This window comes from Oryzias latipes, chromosome 20 (assembly GCF_053564925.1).
Source record: "Oryzias latipes strain Hd-rR chromosome 20, Olatipes_Hd-rR_3.1".
NCBI lineage: Eukaryota > Metazoa > Chordata > Actinopteri > Beloniformes > Adrianichthyidae > Oryzias > Oryzias latipes.
The window spans coordinates 17,481,165-17,501,448 of NC_136256.1; the positions used below are offsets into that span (position 1 = coordinate 17,481,165).

Sequence of the window (20,284 nt, forward strand, 5' to 3'; positions counted from 1 at the left end):
ACACAGTAAAGTCATGGCTGCCGCCTGCAGTTTAGTTCAATAAAGTTTAATTGGCGATCTCTTAAAACGGAGTTTAGAATAAAAAGGATTATGTTTTATACGGAAACTTTCAATTACAATAGTGAAAATGCAAGCGATTTCAATGCAATGTCTAATTTTATAATTCTCAGAGAAAGGGCTCAAAATCCAGAGAAACAACTCATTTTAACTTTAAAATGGAAGGAAAAGAGAAACGTTTCTTCAAGTTTTGCATAGATATTTCCCTTAATAAAAAATGCTTGACTAAAACTAGCTGTTAATATGGAAACTGACCGACAGAGTAAAAAAAAATAAAAAGATTAACAATTAACAAAAAAATGTAACTGAACTAGCAAATACTTTTTTGCAGTAATGATTGTCTTTATGTTTCCAACAGACATATATACAAGCATATTCATACATTGGACAGATGATCTTAAACACAAAAGATTATAAACCCACCTGCCAATCAAAAAACCGGGCCTTTAAAATTCAAAAATTAAAGTTCGTAATTTAGAATAAAAAGCTGAGAGGGGCAAGAGGGTAATACCACATCTACAAATGGTTTCCACGAGAAACTTGAAAAAATGAATATGTGATTTTACATAAAATATTCAAATCAGTATAATCTGCCAACATTTCCTTTTAGCATTTCCACTTCTAGTTTCCTTCCTTAAAAATGTCCTAGTTTTTAAATTAAATAACAAGAAAGTACAGTAAGAATTTAATCAAATTGGCTTCAAATCAGGGAACTTAATCAAAAATGCATTTCTGGATTTCTATTATCTAATATATTTTTAAACTTTAATACTTTTAATATAGCAAGAAGTTGTTAACCCATTATTTTAGTTGATCCAGAGAGTTCATTTCAAACATACTTCACCTGCATATTTCTGCGTAGATGGGTCTTAGTGGCCCTAGAGGGTTTGCTCACAGAGGCTAATCTATCAAAACAAGTGTTTGTGACTTGCAGTGGATGGATAACCTTCAGGGTCATTCCAGTGTCCCCTGTCACATTGGGGAGTGGAGATAGAGGATGTACATAGAGAAATAGCTGACAGAGAAGTCAGGAAGATTCTTAGAATAATTGAGTTTTTTTAATCCATTGTCCATGGAGAACCTTTGCTGAGCTGCTTTTTTTTATATCAGCCTCCTTCAAGGAAAAAGCCTTTGGCACAGTTTCACTAGAGCGTTCCCACTACAGCCAGTCAGCTGCTATTAAATGTATTGATTCCAGCTATCCCAACTAAAGCAAATGTTTTGCTCAAGGGTGCACTTGCAGTCAGTGTTCAGGTAAGTATGTGTAGATACGTTTAATTTTCTCTGACTTTTTCAGCTTATCTAAGAAAATTTGAAATTGGAGCCCTCTAGTCAAAGCCATTTTCAAATCTTTTGGCTATTGAGACCACCTTAAGTTAAATGAATTGTCTTTTGAATATAAAATTGAAGAAATCCAATTTGCATCACAGCAATGGAAATTTAACATGCATGGCGGATTTGCAACTAAAGAAGTTACACACATATATGCATGTAGTTGAACTCAATTTTTTTTTTTTAGCTTTCATCCAGTAGTCTTTGGAGGTTCATTTGAAAATCTGTAGTAACACTTTTAACACAACAACAGCATCCCTTACTTATTCTGCCAATTGATCTGCATCAAATATGCAGAATATCTCCTTTCTGGCTTTTGTGTGAGCATGCACCATTTTTTTCACTTACACAGACCTAGAAAGCTGCATTGGCATTTAGGCAGTGACATTTTCCAAATGACATTTTGTCTGTGGCTCAGCTTAAGCTCACTGAGCACGGACCTAATCAAGCTGTCTTCTACATCTTGAGCAACGATTCAAGGCAATCCTGCTTATGGCTTTACACATATTCTATGCATCCATGAAAGTATTTAATTCCTTTTTTGGTAGTCTAAAGATTTAAACTGACAACATTTAAAGCTATAATCTAATAGGCTTCCTTCTAAACTGGCTCGGTCAAAGTAATATTAAATTATACCACACGACAGGACATAAACAAAATTTTGGGATGTCTGGAATCAACATGATTTATCTTTCCAACAAAGTGGCCAGAGGGCAACAAGGACAGATGAAAATATCAAAGTGACATGCGTAAAATAAAGTATATTCAGCAGTGTTCCAAATGATGCTTTACAATCCACACAGTTTAATTCATATAATTGCAAACAAAAAAGATGCATAAATACATTCAATAAATTCATTAATGTGGGGTGGACATTTTTTGTTCATTACTCTTTAATATCTCCTCAAAACATCTGATTTAAAGATTTATTTACAAGACAAATGCACTAATCAAATGCTGATTAAATGCACCAAAAAGTATGATTATATTCTTACACTATAATATATACACTTCCTAACATAATTTGTCTTTGCAATACAACCCAATGTTTAAATGCAATACAACCATAAGGTCTTATACTAAAAATCAGAAAAGGTTTTATATTTTTCATTTTTGTTTAAAAATGAAAACAGAAAAAAACTCCACTACAATAGCAACTATTTAGTTACGGGGAAAAAAAGGATGAAAAACTTAAAAACTTTCCAAACACCTGGAAGTCTTTCATAATTATCGTTATACTTTGCTAGTTTAACAAGTTTTATGCTTATGTATGTTTTTTGTTTATATAATTGTGTTGAGAATTTTTTCAGGTGTAATACTTAAAATAACAAAAAATTAAAAAACAATAAGCAACATAACCTTAGATGTAGTCTTACATGTAGTTGTCGTTGTACATTGACTTGTTTGCGTAGCTTTGAGTAGCAGTTTTATTTAAGGTTTATATCAACAAAAGAAGGTATGGTTTTTGCATTATGAGGTTGTAAGCCAGAAAGTTCTGTCAGCAGAGAGAAGTCCGAGTCAGTCAATGAGGTTGAGTGCAGTGACCCTTTTTTTCGCCTGCAGAAGATTTCTTCAGCAGGCGATGAGCCGCTTAGACTTTTAAAAAGTCACTCAGACACTCAAACATACACAGAAGGCAGTTGGCAAATGATCCATGCCCACCTGTGCCCGTTTCATCAGGGCGGCACTCAGTGAGAAACAGGGCCAGGTCACATGGAAAGTCAGACGAGCTCAGCGCAACCTGCAAACTGCAAACCCAATGGAAACGATCTACAGTTTGTTTAAAAAAGGCCCTTTATGCTTTAGAGTAAATCTGCTTTGATTGTTTATTTTTACCATCTAGATTCTTAGATGTGACCAAAGCTTTTCTCAAGTAATTCAAGTAACAATAGGGCTCTTAAATGTTTAAGGTTGGTGGTTGAACGTGTTGGCAGAATGTTTTGCTTTGATTAACATGGCATGTCTGTAAAGAAATCAGGAGAAGAATCAAGCAACATTTGAGTTCATTGATTATAATGTATTTAAACTGTCAGAACTGGTAGTCACTTGTCTAAATTGTATTGTTTAAAATGACTGACAACTGTCATTTGGCAAACTGATTCTTTACTGATGAGGGATTTTATTGCTTAATTGCATTAATTTTTTTTTTTCATTTTTTATGAACCAGAAGTGTGTAGTTTATACCTGATCTTTCTTTCTACAACAGAGAGTGTGTTGCATCAATCACCACCATAAGTTGCAATAAAAATTTGTGTAATAAGATATATTGTTTTAATTGCAACCTTGTCTGAAACAACAGGAATGTTTTACTGGTCTGTGATCCTGCTATCTCAACAGTAAGATATGTTGCTTCTGCTGAGGAAGTCAGCTCCGATTGAAAAAAAAAAAAAAAAAAGTCTAAAAATCTAAAGGTGTTGTCATAGGTTTAATAATCACTTTTACACCCCCAAAGTGTTTATACCATGGTTCTCAGATGCTTTTCTGCTATTTTAGGAGCAAGGTTTTTCTTTTTTTTTGGTTCTTTCGGTCTTCTCAGAAATTGTTTTCTTTTTCCGATTTTTATTTTGTAAGTGTTTTTTTTTCCTTTGGAGTGAGTCAAATCAGTCCATACCTCTAACTAAGTTTAGAATTTTAATGGAAGTTCACAGGTGCTGCTTTGTATTGACCATCTTTTTGTAGTTCCTACCCTTTCAATAACTTCCTTATATTGACCATTTTATTTCATCCCTTATGTTTTATCTCTTTTTATATCCTAATACTTAGATTTTTTTTCACCTTATTTTTTTTATTTTATTTGAAACCTCCTTTGTTTTCATCTTCTTTTCTTTTTCCCTATTTACATTTGTATTTCCACTTTGTTTTTTTTTCACTATGTTTTAGTTTATTTGCAATTCGTTTTTTTCTGTTCTTGTTTTTACTGAACTTTCCCATCCTTTAAGTATACTTTAAGTATATTTTTCCAACAGTTATGTTATTTCTTTTCCTTAATCTCATTCCTTTTATAACCTTCCCCCCATATTATTTTACTCCATCTTAATTTCTTTCTACTTGATTTTTGCTCTCCTTCCTGTTTTTTTTGCTACACATGTGACCTTAATAGTCTTGTTCCTCCTTTTTTTCTTGTATTCCTTTTCCTGTCCTTTCTTTTATTAGCAGGTTGTGTATTTCTGTTTATGAGCTTTAATCGCCTCCGGGGAAGCGCTTACTGTTATCATCACTTCTGATGTGCTGTCCATTGTGCAGCTGTTGTTCCTCCTAATCAAATTAAAGAGCACCCTTTAGGTGTTGCTGTTACCGATTAGGCCATTCATCACTGCAGCAGGACTGAGTTCTCCTTCTTTAGTGCAACATAAGAGAGTCATGTATTATTCAAAACAACATATATTAATGAGGAAATATGACAGAGAAACTAAACTGTCCTGCGTGTTTTTTTTTTCATTGTGTTAATGGTTGCTTTTAGTGTAAGATGAATGATCTGTGTTGGATAGTTGTCGCAGTGTGCAATTCTCTACAGTACTCTAAAGTAACACTGAAACACCTATATTATAATATTTATCATATCTAATGATAGGAACACACATTTTCTAGGATTTGTTTCTTTGCATAAGACTAAACAGCTAGCATGAAAGAGGAATTAGTTTTCAAACTCCAGGATAATATATCAATTAAAAAATGTAATTCTTCATTTTATCTGATTTAATGGAGTTGTGTGTTTGAGAGCTTAATATATTGATAGGGTTGAATTTAACATGCTTTGAAAGTTAAAAGGGCTCAAAAGTGAGAGATTCAGGAAAACAATCTTTTTAATTTTTTACCAATAAATACACAGAAACTGTGCTTCAGATGTCAATTACAGTCACATCAACTCAATTTTAAAGATACAAATAAACAGCAGGGTTAAAAAAAAAAGCTACATGCATACATACAATAAGTATGTACAGTCAATAATCGACTGTTTATTTCAAAGTTAATCTCTTCTTACCCAGTTGCTTGCTTATGGTTGATTGGTTCTTTCAGTCTTGTTGAGGTGTACAATCTTGTCCCTGATGTCCTAAGACAGCTCTTTGGTCTTGCCCAAGATAGAGAGGTTGCAGTTTGATCCTTTAGAGTTGTGGACAGGTGTCTTTTATATAGTTCAAACAGGTGCCATTAGTACATATAACGTGTGGAGGATAGAAGTTTCTTAAAGACCCACTCTGATGAAAATCGTGTTTTTAGTAATTTTCACATTTATAACATGTACATTTTTTCTCATAATAGAGGTTAAAATAGAGATTTAAAAAAAGTAGAAAAAGAAAATTAGAACTGCACTTTTTAGAATTTCTTTATTCAAAGTGCTGTGGATCAGAAGCAGAAGAGAAAAGCCATTTGAAAAAGCTTGTAATGATGTAGAAACTACACTTGGCAGGCCACAAGCTGCCTGCTCCGCTCTATTTCTAAGCATCTACTTGTAGACTACTAGATCCATGTGCGACTTAGTCTGAGTTTGTATCTGGCTCCAAACTCTATGACTGGATAGCTTCAATATTGCTTGCAATTTGTGTTGCACAGGTAATGTTACGTTAAGGCAATGATGGTCTGTAAGATAGGAGGAGAATGTGTAAACAGATTGGGGATGGGAAGTGTGGGCGGGCTTACTCTGCACCAACAGTCCAGAGAGAATAATTTTTTATTTATTTTTTGTTTTTACTTGCAGCTTTAAGTTCCCAAACTTGCAGTGTTTATGTCTGCACGAAATATATGCAAAGAACATTGAGTTTCTTAATGGTGTTTAAAAAAAGAAATGAAGAAAGTGAAATAGAACTGCTGCTTCTAAACTAACAGCAGAGATGGCCAATCTTTGAAATAAAACTTTAGTGATAAGTTGCAGATGATTCACTTTTAGTGAAGTTGTGAGCATCACATCTCACAGTCATGGAGGCAAAGAGCAACAGTGCATAAAACCACAGTTTAAAAAAAATCCAAAGCATAAATATTAATTCTTTCCATCTTAAAGTAGGGTTTTAGGATCATTTTCCTTTTCAATTTAATCTTTGTACTTCGTCTGAGTTTAAATTAGGGAAAGACTTGCTCTTGGATAATGACTTTTTTCTCTGTTTCTCTTAGCCTTTCTCTTCTTCACTGGGAGTTTAGACTATGTCTTTGCAGTAAAACTACTTAATTGTGACAATTTTTTACTGGGTTCTGGTATCAGCATATATTAAAGCAAGAATAGATGCATCATATATAGGCAATATATGCACACCATACATTAATGTATGAGGATTGACCATGTTATAAGGATCTTTAGCAGACCCATAAGTGTTTGTTTTATTTTGACGATTACAAGCATTAACAGATATTCCTTTGAGAGCTTCTCAGGTATGTGAATGTCTAAAGGTGGATGGAGGGGGGAGGGGCTGTGTAGTTGCCATAGAAACCTCTGTGGCTGTCTCCTCCGGCTCTTCTTGTACCCATAAGACTAGTCCTGGGCATCCCTTCCAAACCATGGAATTAATTCCATCTCAATTCACAAGTTCAAATTCAATTTGTCGGCTGATTTAACAAAACTTGATTAAATAAAAGTTTATTTTTCTTTTAAAATTAATTTTTATTTTGCTTGGATTCCTATGACTAATGACTCAAACAAAAATGTTTTGCTATTAGATCTATAAGGAAAAAAAACAAACAAGAAAAGACTCAAACACAATCTTAAAATACACATTGAAATACGATTTTATTCATTCTCTGATTTCACTTTATGATGTTACTTTTAGCATTTTCAATAATCACACAACTCTGTCATCTATCCAAATCAAGTCACTTTAACCTAAAAGAAGAAGAAAAATCATTTTCTATGTCAAAGGCACATTACAGGTATATTAAAATACACCATATGGAAATAAAAGCATTTGTCATCCAGTTTAGAGATGCTTTTATGGCTCTAGCCATTGTGCAAAACTCTTATTCAACAAGCTGTTATTTCTGTTTTGATGATCACAATAAAGCACAGCTGTCAGTCAGATTTCATTGAACAGCTCTGTTTCACTTGTGGCTAATCCTTCAGGGTTTTCCTTTAAACAATATGACTGATGTTGTTAGCTCTTTTACAATACGGCCTACAGTCAGGGAGAAACACATATCATTTCCAGACTCTTGTTAGGATTATGTCAGAAGAGGTCCACCCATAGGATCCATATTTGTAAGTCATTTGCAGTATCTGCTCTCTGAAAGACACTTCATTAAAAAAAAGAAATCAATAAAACTGTTCTTCATCTTTTCCTTAACCATTTTAATAGCAATAACATATGAACAGAACACTATTATGAAACCTTTGTCAAAGTGTCATCCATAATTTGAACAAATATCTCCTTTAAAGAGTTTTCCCATTTTTAATCAATTTTTACTTTTCATTTTCTGAGGTAATTATCCAAAACTGCTTTTAAGGCACCTTGACATCGAGGCATTACTGTTAGCGTAAAGCTACTTTAGAAGAATGGATTTGCATTTTTACACCTTTAGGGTTTAACCCATAGGAACCCATGGTGAAATCAGTGTGACAGAAAAATAGCAGATTTGGATTCCGGTGTCCACTTGGTTTGTGGTAAAATACACATAGTTTTGTTTTTAAGGGGAAATGGGTCTGAGTTCTGATGGGTTAAACCATTTAAAGCTGTGGCAAACATAGGGGCAAAATAGTCTGTTTTCAAGCTTTGATGCAGGGCACATCTTTGTAAAATAGAGTGCAGGCAAGTTCATATAAAATCATATAGATGGCTATTACTTAATCACACATTTATGAGAAACTTATCTTGTTTAAATTTAGCGAAATGCAGGGACTAAAACAGTAACTGATGAAATGGAACAAAACTGGCAGAAAGGGTGTTGAGAAGTGCAGAACAGTCTTTGTTCTTAATGAGATCTGCGTAACCTTTCAGCAGATAAGATTTATAATGAGAATATCATAACATGCTATAATTCTTTAAAGATAAAGGAATTTCCCACTGTGAGTGTCTGAATTACTTCTGAAAGCACTGTGTACAATGTACAGTACATGTCTAAGGCTTACTTTTGGCAAAAACATGAGAGTCTGAGAGAGAAGACAGGGAAAGAGGGAGAGTGCATATTTACGGGTAAGCTGTTGTTGGAAGAATGCATGAGAAAAGGGGTGAAGATGAGAGAGAGAGAGGGAGATGGATAGCATTGTGCTGTGTCGTTTTGGGGAGGAGACAGGATTGAGGTTGGAGCCTTGAGATAGCGACTGGGGATGAGCTCATTCAGAGCTTCAAATGGCTTTGAGAAAACCAATCAAAGCACGCTCCCTCTCTCTGCGACTTGCACCCACACCCTTTTTTCTCATCTTTGCACACATGCTCTCAGTCATCATCCAAAATATCTTCTGTGGGGTGGAGTTCACTGCAGTATTGATCTGCTTCTGTGTGTCAGCTACTAAAGGGAATACAAGCACACAGATACACGAGCACGCAAGATACTTGGAATCAGGGATTCCTACGTTCTAATCTCGCTCGTCTCGCTCAAATCTTGAGATAAAGTTTCCTAAATATTTGCTGTTTGTTCATAGGCATTTACGTATAGGAGGAGTTTAGCTGTTTTTAATGTAAACCTAATAACTAAAATATTCTACCAATGGATTTCAGACACACATATATAGCATATTAAACCACCAAATGGTTCCTGAGCGTGACTGTATCTGGAGCTCACCGCGCCCCCAGGGGATGGGTCAAATACAGAGAGAAGATTTCACACACCTAGGTGCATGTCAACTGATAGGACTTCAACTTGAACTTTATATTTTTGGTGTTTGTTTATCAACCTTTAAATTAGGTATGAAAACTATATGTATGAAGCAGAAATACATTATATTCTCAAATATAAATCCCAAAAGCAAGTCCAAAAAATGTAAGTGAAGCCTCAGAGTCACTAAGGAGGATATACTTCAATTCCCAGTATTCTAGATTATTACTTTACTCAATCTACCATCATTATTTAGGCTTTCATTTTAATTTCAAAATTGGCCGCCTTTTCTTCTCAAACAATCACAATCATATTTGTTGTGGTTGTCTCTTTGCTTTCTAGAGTGTTTTGCCGGCCCCCCTTCACCCTGTTAATCACCAAGACTGATGCTGTGGCATGGTCCTTATCTGTGTCTAAGTTCCAGGGTTACTTATACTTGGTCCGAGCTCATCCCAAGCATGCAATATGTTATTGTCACAGAGCCAAACGCCAAAGATTATAGACTTGTTGCATGCAAATCTTTTTGTATCAAAAATAAATCTTTGCTCACGTTTCTAAGATCTCTCCTTATTGAAATATTTGTGCATTGTTAATTTGATCAAGTGCATGACTTCTACCTTTAGAAGTTTTTAGTACACTTTATCCCTCCGTCCCAGCTAATTGAAGTCCAACACAATAAGGTGCTAAATATTTTGAAAAAAAAAAACGAAAAAAGGCGGTTAAAGCAGTTTTAATATTAACATTGGCACTTTTTTTGTCTCCTATCTTTGTCACATCAGGAGCTTCAATTTGAACGCCTCACAAGAGAACTTGAAGCTGAGCGTCAGATTGTTGCCACCCAGCTGGAGAGATGCAAGCTGGGATCAGAAGCAGGAAGCATGAGCAGCATCAGGTAAGCATAACTATGGAGAGAGAGAGAGATTTCCTAATCAATGTTAAAATATACAGATTTGTACTTAAATGCGAAGTATTTGTCTTTTTTTAAAACGCCTGTGTTTATGTATAATCTGCTGAAGTGGTACAAAAGTCACAGGTAGGACTAAAGAGTTGTAGAGTGTGCATCCAAACCTGGATGCTTGAGTTCTCATATGCACGTCATGCTTGTGGGATGTGCACCTGTACACATAAACCACTGTTATGATGGATATGTGATCTTGGTTTTCATGGCAGCAGCGTTGACTGCCCCATTATGTAACTTCGCTTTACGTGCACATGCAACACCTATCAAGGTTGTTTCCCCCTTTTGCTCCGTAGAGTAATGCAACTTCGAAGTATTTTTTTTTCTGTCCTGCTGTGGGACTCATTCATCAAGTGTTTGGATTGGAAAAGGTAAGAGTGGAGTTCAATAACCACTTTTGCTCATGTAAAATACAGGTGAAAGGGAAATCTAGCCCATACACAACACATGTAGCAGATATGGAGACAGTAAACAGTGTTTCTCTTTTTGCACTACAATAATAGTAACTGAAGATACTGTGGCCTTAAAATGCTATATTTAAATATTTATGCAAATATGGGGTCAGAAGTATTGATTGCTTTTGTTAATAAGGCACAAGAGGCTGAAATAAAGCACTGTAGCAGGTCTGGATATAACTACATTTGTTGCATATCTTTTATGTGTGTGTATATCATCTTTGCTTTTTGGATCCTCCCTTTAGGGGTTGCCACAGTGAATCATTTGCCTCAGTTTAATATTATTCTGTGCATTTTCCTTGCTCACACTTACCACCTTCATGTCCTCCTCTACAAAACTGTTTTTAATCTTTCTCTAGGCCTCATTTCTGGTATTTTAAACCTCAGCATCCTTTTACAAAAATATTCGCAGTTTTTTTTTTTCTCAGAGCGTGTCCAAACCATCTCAGTCTGCTTTCTTGCATTTATCTCCAAAACATCTATCAGGAGTTGTCATCTGATCAATTCATTCCAGATCCTATTCCTCTTCATCACTCCTAACACACAAAACTCTCTCCTCTCTCTGCTCACTTTCATAAACATTTTCTATACAAAGACACAATGCAACTCTTTCGACTTTCACTGTACTTCACCAGAGGCATATATAAAGGAAATACAACATCTGTGGTACCCTTCTTTTGCATGGCATAAATGCTTACATCTGACCTCAGCCTAGTTTCCACTACTCTTTCGCCCATAACTCCACTGTGTGACTCATTACGTTTTTTCTGTGTAGTTTCTGTAACCCTGACCTTTCATGATTCACATTTTTATTTGTCTTTGGTTTATTGGATGCCCTCTGCATGTAGCTGGACATACATAGAAGACCTGAACTGTGCCCCCTTTTGGCTGCATTTATGTATGTACCCTGATACATAAATGTAACAAAAATGTTGGATTTATACTATCATGATATATGTAATATCTAATATAGCTAAGTAAATTGTAAAAACATGTATTTTTTATCCAAAGAATTGACACAATAATATTAATAAAAAAATAACACCAAGTGTTTTCAGTCTCGTGGTAACCTGCATAAGAGCACTTTTACTATCAATCCGGTTATTTAGCTTCTGTGCATTATAAGCTCTGGATATTGCTGCAGTTTAGTACATTTAAGAACAGACAATGCATGGTGACAGAGACTAACTGCAGTCAAATAGCTGTTTTAACTGGCTAATTGTTTCAAAGTAGTTAGGTCATGTGTTCACAACAGCAATTACAGTTGAGTTGGGAAGTCCCTTAGTTGGTTTGCAGATAATAAAGCAAGATGAGTTTGTATTGAAAGGAGCTCTTCATGGTTTGGTAATGCTTTGTGTTAAAGGATTCTGCTGTCTGTAGTCCTGAGAGACTGAGACAGAAAGAAATGCAGGACAGAGAAAGAGTAAAGAAATATCTCCCTAATGCATTGAACCCTGAACAGCAATCAATTTGTTTAAATCTTTATGATTTATTATGTTTGATTGTAACTCATCAGTAATTACATTTAAATACGGTTTCAATCAATGTTGCATAATTACACCCTAGGTTTTTGTAAAATTATATGTCAAACACATAAAAGATGATCAGACTTTGGTGTCTCCTGCATTTACACCGAATGTGATTCGCAGGGCTGGGCCGTCCAGTTTCAATGTTAGGTCAATGTACAGGCGCAAACAGATGTCCTGACCGGAGCATCGGGGGGTGTTGGCCTGGCAGCAGCACAATTTGGGCATTGCGGTGGGTGGAGTTAAAAATCTGGACTTTGTCAAAGAAGACGCATCACATCAAACAACCAAGGATCCAGCTTTGGCGAGTGGAGCCTAAAAAACTTAGAGGATAATCTGATCATTCTCCTCCTGAACTTTAAGATACTTTTGTTATTTGTATGGCGACAATAATTAAAACTTCTTCTAATTTTATTTTTTTCCCTCCTCGGACTATAGCGGGAAATGGCGTCCGGCACAAATTCAACACACAAATTTCACAAAGGAACCCATCATCAGTGTGTGCATTAAATGAAAATTTAACAAGTACCTTAAAGTGGTCTAGTTGTTTCTTCTCTTTGCTTGTAAAACTAGCAACTAACTTAAAAATAGCCACATGTGTCTTTTGTATTTAAGACTAAATGATAGGGTTATGGATGTAATGTTTGTAAACTCTACTGCAATTATTGGAAGTTAATGTTTAGCAGTTTAATGCACAGATAATATTAGTGTGAATTTATTGTTGAGCTTCATCTTATGTGGATAGCTTTTTGACTTAATCAGGTTGTTATCATTTTACAGCTTTTTGTGCTCTTTTCTCCTGACCACTGTGCTGTTTTTGCCACAACTAAAATACAATTCAATTACATTCCTTTATCTCACTATATCTCACTCTCCTCTCCTGCACTGGGTGATAATAGAGGGATCCATCACACCATTAGCTGCAAGCAGTTTTATAAGCTCAGCAAAATTCTGCATGGAGAGAGCTCAAATTATAGGATACTGCATTATACCTTAAAATACGCCTTGTGTTTGTGCCCCTGTGTGTGTCTGTGTGAGTGATGATGATACTACATGTCTTGCTCTCTGCTAATGACTGATGATGCATTTCCAAGAGGAGAGGAGAAAAAATGATGGCAGGTGGCAACATCTCTCACATCGTGGCCACCCTCACTGTCAATCTTTTGCTGTGACTCCCTGTGTTGTTTCAGATTTTCCCTCATCTGTCTTCCTTTTTTTAAATTATGTCTTGGTTTCCTCCATTTCACTGGGTGTGGGAAAAGTCCACCTTTGAGTTTTTTCTCTTTTCTTTTTTTTTTTTTTTAAATGATGCTCTAAATAGCAACTGCAAGCCAAGAACCTATTGGTCAAGAAAACTGTGGTACAATTTAATAAATAAACAAAAACGAACTATGATTCATTTAATTCCACTGAAAGTGAAATATAGCCCACGATTCCAACTGTTAGTGCCAATCAAGGACAGTTTAGGGATGGAGATAGCAGATTGGATGAAAGGGCAAGAAGTCAAATGAACAAGGACACCTAATGAAGGTGAAGGTCTTTGGTTTGTCCTTTGGACAGCAGGTACAATTTTAATGCACAGGATGATGATATTTGTAAGGCTGATAACAGAACCTTTGCTATAAGTACCGGTTTTTACTTTGACCTGTATTGCAATGTGATCAGCACCAAGGTCTTAGGTTCTTCGCTTGGATCAGGGGAGAATCTCTAGACCCAAACACAAAGGATGAAGCATGTCTTTAAATGTGATATTTAGTTTCTTTATAAGATTTTGCCATTTGTTCATCTGGAAAAAATTCAGGACTAAGAAGCAGAAACTAAGTCCTCCAGAGCCGCGAAGCATCAGATGGCTACAGCTGATAATAGTGTCGAAATGGCTGAGGGGCATCTTCTCTTGAATAAAATGAGATGGGGAAAAAATGGAGGTCCAGAACCAGAGGAAACACAAATGAATAGAAAGTCCAAGATCAATAGTTGGCCTAAATTGGGGTTCAGGTCCACAAATAGGATGGCAACTTGAAAGCTTGCAATAAGCCCTTTAACATAAAGAAAATGCACAGATAGGGAAAATGAGTGTTATCTCCGGCTCGTATGGCTAAATAAAATGAGCATTATTACAAGAATAGAGATCTATGGAATGCTGTGCATGCCAAAACCTTGAAACATTGATCTGATTAAGACTAGAATCCTGCCACCATTTTTTTTTAAGATCATGGGTTATATGTGAACCTTTTTACTATCCTTACCTCATATTTTTAATGTCTAATTGTAAGACCTGATTTTACCAGTTGGAGCCTGTGATAGCAATCCATTTTAATACTTGTTATAAAAAGTAAGATTCATATTTATTAGCTGTAAGTTCAGCCCTTTGTCTGGCTCAGAGAGTCCCAGCACCTTAAGTGGACCCTTGAGAAAAGTAAAGACTGCAGCTTTCCTCAGTCAGGGAGGGGCCAATACTGCCTGGACAGGTTATCACGCTGCCTTAAAACCTCACAGAAACAGAATACATCCTTCGACTTCTGTCTAAAGACAGTGTGAATTCAAAAATGAGCTTAATCAGTTAAGTGTTCCACCATTAAGCCCTGCTCCTGTTGTGTAGCAAAAAACCTGAAAACCGGTTGACTGGTTTGCGTGATAAAAATTGGCTCTTTTTTCTTACCAAAGTCAACAAACGCATTAGAGGTCAGAGTCAACAGAACAGCTAAAGTTTGAGACTTAGGATTAGATATTGATTGTTCTAAGGAGACATTGAATTACTGCCAAAGTAGACTAGAAGCTTAAATCTTTTTGTCCTGTCAATGAAAGATTGCTTAAAGAGCTACTCAAACCATTTATCTGAACAAAAAGCTGATCTCCAATGGCCTTCTCTCACACAATCTGAAGCATGTTTTCCAGTTAGAAGTATTTCTTTAATCTTTATACTGCATCTGTCAGATCCACTGTTGTAGCTGTGATTCACTGTGATGTCTAATAGGTTTTGTTCTACACTATAATAGCTTCTGCAGAGTTTGGCAGCCTTTACTGTGCACTTCTATACAGGAGAATTGGGCAGAATAAGATATTCAAAATATCATATCTTGAAATGAGACCAAAAAAGTAAGTTTGTAAGCTTCCAAGATCAGTGTGTCACTACAAGTGGTGCTAAGTTGTCTCTTTTGTCAAGATTTCACTTTCTCAAATTGTAGGAAGGAAAAAAAACACATTGTAAAATAGATCAAATTAATTCTATTTCACATTTTATTGGTATTAGAAAAAAAGAAAAATAACATAATGTGTTGTTTTGAAAGCCGAAGAGACAGTACATGTTTTATTTGGGCACATTATGATCTCCCAGCCAGTCAACATAGACCATGGCTGCCAATGTCAGGGTTGTTAGAAGCCAAGGGCCACAAGTCTAGATTTCTAATCAGCGTCCACTGCTCCCACTCCTACATGCATCATATCAAGCAATGCTAAAAAGTACCACATCAAGTCAAATGCATATCATTTTCTAACCACATTGTTCCCATTGCTCCTGAAACACCTGTATTTTTTACAAAAAGGGTGAATTGTCTTCACACTGCACACCCAACCAGATTCGCCATTTCTGTGTGCTTTTTATGACTGATTAAAAAAATATATATTACATTTAACTATAAACCATTACAAAATATTAAAACTATTATTTTAAAAGGAATAGATGTTTTTTTTGGAAGTATGTAAACATTAGTAAAATGTATAATAAATTTCTCAAAATTCAAATGTAAGTACCATTCCTCTTTTCCTCTTGGCAACACAGCAGGTTATTTTCCTTTATTTATTATTTTATTCATCTTTCCAGCATGTTTTGTTCTCTGTGTCAGTTGCAAGGAGACAGAGGCCTTCAGGGCCAAAAGCAATACATGCATGTACACCCTTGTATGTGTGCATGTGTGCATTTGCTCGTGTTGAGGGTATTTGGTTCATTAAACATGCAAATGCAAGCTTATCTTTCACTTACAGCAGATAGTGGGGAGGATAGATATGAAACGGCCAACATATCTGAGACAGTTGGTAAGGTAAAGAAAGATGGTGAGCTGTGACAAAAAAGATTTATATTTAGCACTTAATTATGATGCTAGAATCTAATAATAACACCGTGATGTTAGATTCAAAAAATTAATTTACAGGGTTTTTGTGAGCTTGAAGTCCCACTCCAATAATATATTAAACTATTTGAAAGAGTTCCCAGTCGTCTTTTAATTATGATTATGCCAATTTTAGCTAAAACAAACAAAAAAAAAAAACTGTGTTGTTTTCTAGGACAAAGTTTTTGTAGAGCACCAGGAGTTCATTACAAATTTCCTTCTGAGTTGAAGGTGGGGCTATTGGCACAAAGTAAGCCTTCCCCCATTTCCCAGTTCAACATGACATGACAAGTTTTTTCAAACTGCATTTTTTTTCTGCTCCAGATTCACAGCAATTTAAATGAAAGAAATAATCAGAAATACAATTTTAAGCTTAATTTTCTTTATATATGTCCTCAGTCATGATAAAAATGCCACAATAACATGTTAAAAACACAATTTTAGCAAAGCGGGTCCTAAATAATGATAAACCAGCGCTTTTATAGGTCAAACGTCCACTCTTGATAACATATTCATATATGAAAAAATGAATTCCTTCATCACATTTCTGACCTGATCATTGACAGGTTGGTAAACAGAAGCAGTAATAGCACAACTTAAACTGTGCATCTTAATGTGGTACCAATGAAAGTGTTAAATATGTCAGCTGTTTTACTAAAAGGCGTTTTGTGGATTTCATGGTTTCTACAGAAGCTTTGTAGGAATTCTATTTTATTTTTTTACAAAAAAGGGGTTATTTCAGTTGTTTTTTCTCTTATTTTGTTTTTTACATAGAGCCAGGAGAAACTCACCGTGATTACACCTTCATTCTGTTTTTCCTGTCAGTAATTCGTTAGACAGTTCTAATCACGCTGTGACACACTGTTAAAAAAAAGTGATGCATCTTGCTGCTGCTTGATTGTCCAGGGTTAGGCTGTAATTACAGTTCAGAACAAGGTGATGAATATTCTGTTGATTGGCCTCCAGGGGAATCTGGATGAAATTGTTCATATATTTATTGTTGTCCGGTTAGTCAGATATGATTAGTTTGTTGAAGCCTGAGGGCAAATCTCTTTACATGATATGCGAAAACTGTCATTTTTGTGTCTTTTTTTGTTTACTCAATAGCTCAAGAAGATATTTTATAAAACTAGAAATATATTTTATGGGACCCTCTGAGCCAGACAAAGTGCTGAACTTACAGCTACTAAATACGAATGATACTTTTTTATGGCAAATATTTTATTTTGTACATTTATATATTTATATTTTCTTGATAAATTGCTTACTTTTTAATATCCAACAAACAATGAACCAAACTGCACAGATAAAGGGTATTAGTCTTACAGTGAAAGTGCACTGAAGACAGGCTGTGTTTTGTCAAGTGAAAAGGGGAATTTAGCTTTGAGGCAGGTGTAACTGACATGCAGTGAGCACATTGATTTAAAATGCTAAGAGGCTGTGAAATAGGATGTAGACAGATGTGTAGGCTGATGAGCGATTGAAGACATGAGAAGAGGGAATCCACTCAACGCTCATGCACAAAAAAAGCATGAAGGAAAGAAGCCAGAGAAATGGAGAAAGAATGGTGAAACAAAAGAAAAAAAAACTAAGCAGGAGTTCTGCTTGTCAACACAGTGACAAGAAGTGTTGTTGTTTTCACACTTCGAGAATAAAGAGGATATTTGTTTGACGAATTTAAAGTTAGCAATTTTTCCTCTCATCCAGCTATTCATCCAGGTGGTTTGTGCCACCAATTAATTAATGTTAGCAAATGCAAAGATCTTAGCAAAAATTAGTGCCTGACAAAAAAACAAAAAAAACTTGTACCTTAAAAGTCAAGACATAAAGAACATTTCAAAGAAATACTGGTTTGTTTTTTTATTGTTTGGCATTTGATTTGGTTAAGGTTGCCCACACAGCCGTTTATTCGGTGACACATAAAAATCAAAGGGAACTAAAGGGAAATAACCAACAAGACACCAAAGGTTAAATTAATAATGGTAAAAATTAAATCTTAAGGTTTTATAGCAAGACACCAAATTACTCAAAATGCAAACAAAAGACCACAAGAGTATATGTAACAAAAGTTCAAAACCAGAATTGAACTAAGGGGGGAAACCAGAGGCTTTCACGAGCTAAGGCCAGGCAGACAGCAGGGGCAGGCTGAAGGTACAAATTCCCACTCAGGAATGCAGCCGCCACTGGAGCAGAGGATCCTGGGAGCTTTTAAAGCTTCCCTCCAAGCCACGGGATTGGTAGCAGCCTCAATCAGCACTACACAGTGGGCGGAGTCAGTAGCTGTCCAGGAGCAGGACTTCTGCAGGAGCTAGAACACAAATACATACACCCAAAAAAAGCAGACACTACCAGGGGTCGTAACAACGTAAAATGCATGATTTAGAAACATTATTTTCTTTATTATGACTAACCCAAAATAATATGGGGGATAGTCTGATAAGGGTCGGACGTCCAAACCTTTACCTAGGAATGGGGGTGACTTTTAGGAGAGGTGCAACAGAAACAATCTAAGAGAGGTTGCGCTTTTGTAGCAGCGTATCCTGAGGCCATTGAAATAAGCGCCTGGAGCTGTCTTTGGAGAAGGCTTTAAACTCATGGAAAGGGAACTGTCTGTGTCATTGTCTGTGAGCAAAGGAATGCTAAGAGCGCTCATCTTATACAGGTTGTTTTTTTATATGTAAAACTTTGTATACATTGGTAAAATACTGCTATAAATATGGACATGTTTATCAGCAATAAACCTGACAGGAATACCACAATGATTTGATGTTTATATGAATAATAAACCCTGAGGAGTTTAAAAATAAACATAGAACATGCATTGAGTGTCAACATATATTTATGTTTCCATAGAGCTCTCATAATAGGTTTTGATGAACAGGATATAGGTCATAAACAGACATAAATGAATACCCTAAATATATTTCTATTGAAGCTTTTAACATCTCTTCAAAATGATTCAGTAGTTGTTTTGTTTGCCAAAAAAAGTTTTGTTTGCATAAAGTTTTCTTTTTCAAAAATAAGTTTGTTTAACCATCATCTTACTCGTATCTGGAGCCAGTCTGCAGTGGCAGCAGTCTTAGCAGTTATGTCTAGACTTCCCTTTCCAAGGGAAGTCTAGATATCACTGTCCAGCTGGAGTGACCCCCAAAGTGCTCCCAGGCCAGAGGAGAGACATAGACCCTCCAGAGCATCCTGGAGGATCCCCAGGGACTTCTACTGATGAGACATATCAGGAATTTCTCCTGAAGAAGGCAACCAGGAAGCATCTGAAAGAGATATTCGAGCCCTCTCTGGTATCTCTTGATGTGGAGGAGCAGTTCTACTTCTGCTTTGAGGGGTTGAGTCCTGCTCAATCCTTCCCTGTAAGACAGCTGTAAGACTATTTTCGGGCTCTATTTATAAAACGCGTGTCCATTGAATGCACATTGAAAGTTAAACCAGGTAGAGACGTTTAGATGCCATCTCTTTTAATTCACGGAAGTGCAAACCCTTTAAAAATTGATTACGAATGAGAAATTAGTAATTACGATTTATCCCCAGCCGGAATTATATGACATCAAGTCTTTCATAAATCAGAATAGAGCTTTGAAAGAAAAAGCCTAATTTGTGCGACTTTTTACCATTTTACCATTGCATGTAGCTGGTGGACATGCGCTAGTAAAAAGTTGGAAATGTAAAAAAGCCATTCCCTGCTTGTCCAGTGTGAACACCATGGTCTAAATGCACAGTCAAGAACCCACGTTTAGCGCATTTTTGAACCTGCGCCAAATACCAAGGTTTTACATAGCTTTAGACTTAAATTAGCTTACTAACTTGTTCAAACTCATGTAGCTCTACACTTTTCTAAATATTGGTCAAAAACTCAGGTCTCCCACATGGAGGTGCTAAGTTTCATTCCAGCCGTTTTGTTGCACTTGACCGACCCAGTGTACAATGAAGATCCTGGTTCAATGATTTCAACAAAAAAGACCACCTACGAAAAGTTAAGATGAAACCCTACACTCCTAACAGCTGGAGTTCCTTTGGCCCCAAGTGCACCTACAAATTCTGTCCATAAAAAGTATGAACAGGGGACTAAGCGCACTCCTGCACTGTAAAACGCAACGTTTCAAC

At 35.9% G+C, this 20,284-nt stretch overlaps 1 protein-coding gene across 6 annotated transcripts in view; it reads left to right on the forward strand.

Moving 5' to 3' along the window:
* Positions 1-20,284, forward strand: part of ctnnd2a (catenin (cadherin-associated protein), delta 2a) — a 301,568-nt gene that overhangs the window by 71,821 nt on the left and 209,463 nt on the right. For all 6 annotated transcript variants that reach the window (XM_078938949.1, XM_078938951.1, XM_078938954.1 and 3 more), the window contains one exon: positions 9,903-10,015. In XM_078938949.1, the coding sequence (XP_078795075.1) occupies positions 9,903-10,015 (113 nt within the window). The remainder of the gene's footprint in view (positions 1-9,902; positions 10,016-20,284) is intronic.